The 2,500-nt window shown below is 49.7% G+C and overlaps 1 protein-coding gene across 1 annotated transcript in view; it reads left to right on the plus strand.

Moving 5' to 3' along the window:
* Positions 1 to 210: 210 nt before the first annotated feature.
* The window catches only part of sez6l2 (seizure related 6 homolog (mouse)-like 2), a 92,484-nt gene continuing 90,194 nt past the window's right edge, over positions 211 to 2,500 (plus strand). Inside the window, exon 1 of the mRNA XM_041180014.1 lies at positions 211 to 223. Within this exon, the coding sequence (XP_041035948.1) occupies positions 211 to 223 (13 nt within the window). The remainder of the gene's footprint in view (positions 224 to 2,500) is intronic.

Raw genomic sequence — 2,500 nt, forward strand, 5'->3', positions numbered from 1 at the left:
CAGAGAGAGAGTGACAGAGAGAGAAAGACAGAGAGAGAGTGACAGAGAGAGAGTGACAGAGAGAGAAAGACAGAGAGAGAGACAGAGACAGAGAGACAGGGAGAGAGACAGAGGGAGAAAAACTGGTTTGGAGGAAGGGAGAATGACAGGAACGGACAGTGAAATGCAGGGGAGAGAGAAAGAGGGAGAGATGGTGAGAGAAAAGTCTGGATGAGAAAGACAGGTAGGGAAAGATGAAAGGAGAGAGAAAAAAGGAGAGAAAGCGAGGTGCAGAGAGACAGGCAGAGAGTGAGAGAGAGAAAGAAAGAGATAAAGATAGGAAGACAGGAATGGGACAGAGAGAGTGAGAGGGGGACGGAGGGAGAGGCATGGACAGGTATAAGGAGATAGAGGGAAAGAGATAGAGAGAGAGGAAATGATAACTTACAAACAGGTAGAAAAAATTAAATATATGTACACTGACTGGTGTCTCTCAATCCCTCTCGCCCTCAGGGAGATATCTGTACACTGACTGGTGTCTCTCAGTCCCTCTCTCTCTCTCAGGGAGATATCTGTACATTGACTGGTGTCTCTCAGTCCCCTCTCTCTCTCAGGGAGATATCTGTACACTGACTGGTGTCTCTCAGTCTCTCTCTCAGGGAGATATCTGTACACTGACTGGTGTCTCTCAGTCCCCTCTCTCTCTCAGGGAGATATCTGTACACTGACTGGTGTCTCTCAGTCCCTCTCTCTCTCTCAGGGAGATATCTGTACATTGACTGGTGTCTCTCAGTCCCCTCTCTCTCTCAGGGAGATATCTGTACACTGACTGGTGTCTCTCAGTCTCTCTCTCAGGGAGATATCTGTACACTGACTGGTGTCTCTGAGTCCCCTCTCTCAGGGAGATATCTGTAAACTGACTGGTGTCTCTCAGTCTCCTCTCTCTCAGGGAGATATCTGTACACTGACTGGTGTCTCTCAGTCCCCTCTCTCTCAGGGAGATATCTGTACACTGACTGGTTTCTCTCAGTCCCTCTCTCTCTCAGGGAGATATCTGTACACTGACTGGTGTCTCTCAGTCCCTCTCTCTCAGGGAGATATCTGTACACTGACTGGTGTCTCTCAGTCCCCTCTCTCTCTCAGGGAGATATCTGTACACTGACTGGTGTCTCTGAGTCCCCTCTCTCTCTCTCTCAGGGAGATATCTGTACACTGACTGGTGTCTCTCAGTCTCTCTCTCAGGGAGATATCTGTACACTGACTGGTGTCTCTCAGTCCCCTCTCTCTCTCAGGGAGATATCTGTACACTGACTGGTGTCTCTGAGTCCCCTCTCTCTCTCTCTCAGGGAGATATCTGTACACTGACTGGTGTCTCTCAGTCTCTCTCTCAGGGAGATATCTGTACACTGACTGTTGTCTCTCAGTCCCCTCTCTCTCTCAGGGAGATATCTGTACACTGATTGTTGTCTCTCAGTCGCCTCTCTCTCTCAGGGAGATATCTGTACACTGACTGGTATCTCTCAGTCCCTCTCTCTCAGGGAGATATCTGTACACTGACTGATGTCTCTCAGTCCCTCTCTCTCAGGGAGATATCTGTACACTGACTGGTGTCTCTCAGTCCCTCTCTCTCAGGGAGATATCTGTACACTGACTGGTGTCTCTCAGTCCCTCTCTCTCAGGGAGATATCTGTACACTGACTGGTGTCTCTCAGTCCCCTCTCTCTCAGGGAGATATCTGTACACTGACTGGTGTCTCTCAGTCCCTCTCTCTCTCAGGGAGATATCTGTACAATGACTGGAATCCATCAGTCCCCTCTCTCTCAGGGAGATATCTGTACACTAACTGGAATCCCTCAGTCCCCTCTCTCTCTCAGGGAGATATCTGTACACTGGCTGGTGTCACTCAGTCCCTCTCTCTCAGGAGATATCTGTACACTGACTGGTGTCTCAGTCCCCTCTCTCTCTCAGGGAGATATCTGCACACTGACTGGTGTCTCTCAGTCCCCTCTCTCTCTCAGGGAGATATCTGTACACTGACTGGTGTCTCTCAGACCCCTCTCTCTCTCAGGGAGATATCTGTACACTGACTGGTGTCTCTCAGTCCGTCTCTCTCAGGGAGATATCTGTACACTGACTGGTGTCTCTCAGTCCCTCTCTCTCTCAGGGAGATATCTGTACACTCACTGGTGTCTCAGTCCCCTCTCTCTCTCAGGGAGATATCTGTACACTGACTGGTGTCTCTCAGTCCCTCTCTCTCAGGGAGATATCAGTACACTGACTGGTGTCTCTCAGTCCCCTCTCTCTCTCAGGGAGATATCTGTACACTGATTGGTTTCTCTCAGTCCTTCTCTCTCTCAGGGAGATATCTGTTCACTGACTGCTGTCTCTCAGTTCCCCTCTCTCTCAGGGAGATATCTGTAAACTGACTGGTGTCTCTCAGTCCCTCTCTTTCTCTCAGGGAGATATCTGGACACTGACTGGTGTCTTTCAGACCCTCTCTCTCTCGTGGAGATATCTGTAC

The sequence above is a fragment of the Carcharodon carcharias genome, chromosome 38 (assembly GCF_017639515.1).
Source record: "Carcharodon carcharias isolate sCarCar2 chromosome 38, sCarCar2.pri, whole genome shotgun sequence".
NCBI lineage: Eukaryota > Metazoa > Chordata > Chondrichthyes > Lamniformes > Lamnidae > Carcharodon > Carcharodon carcharias.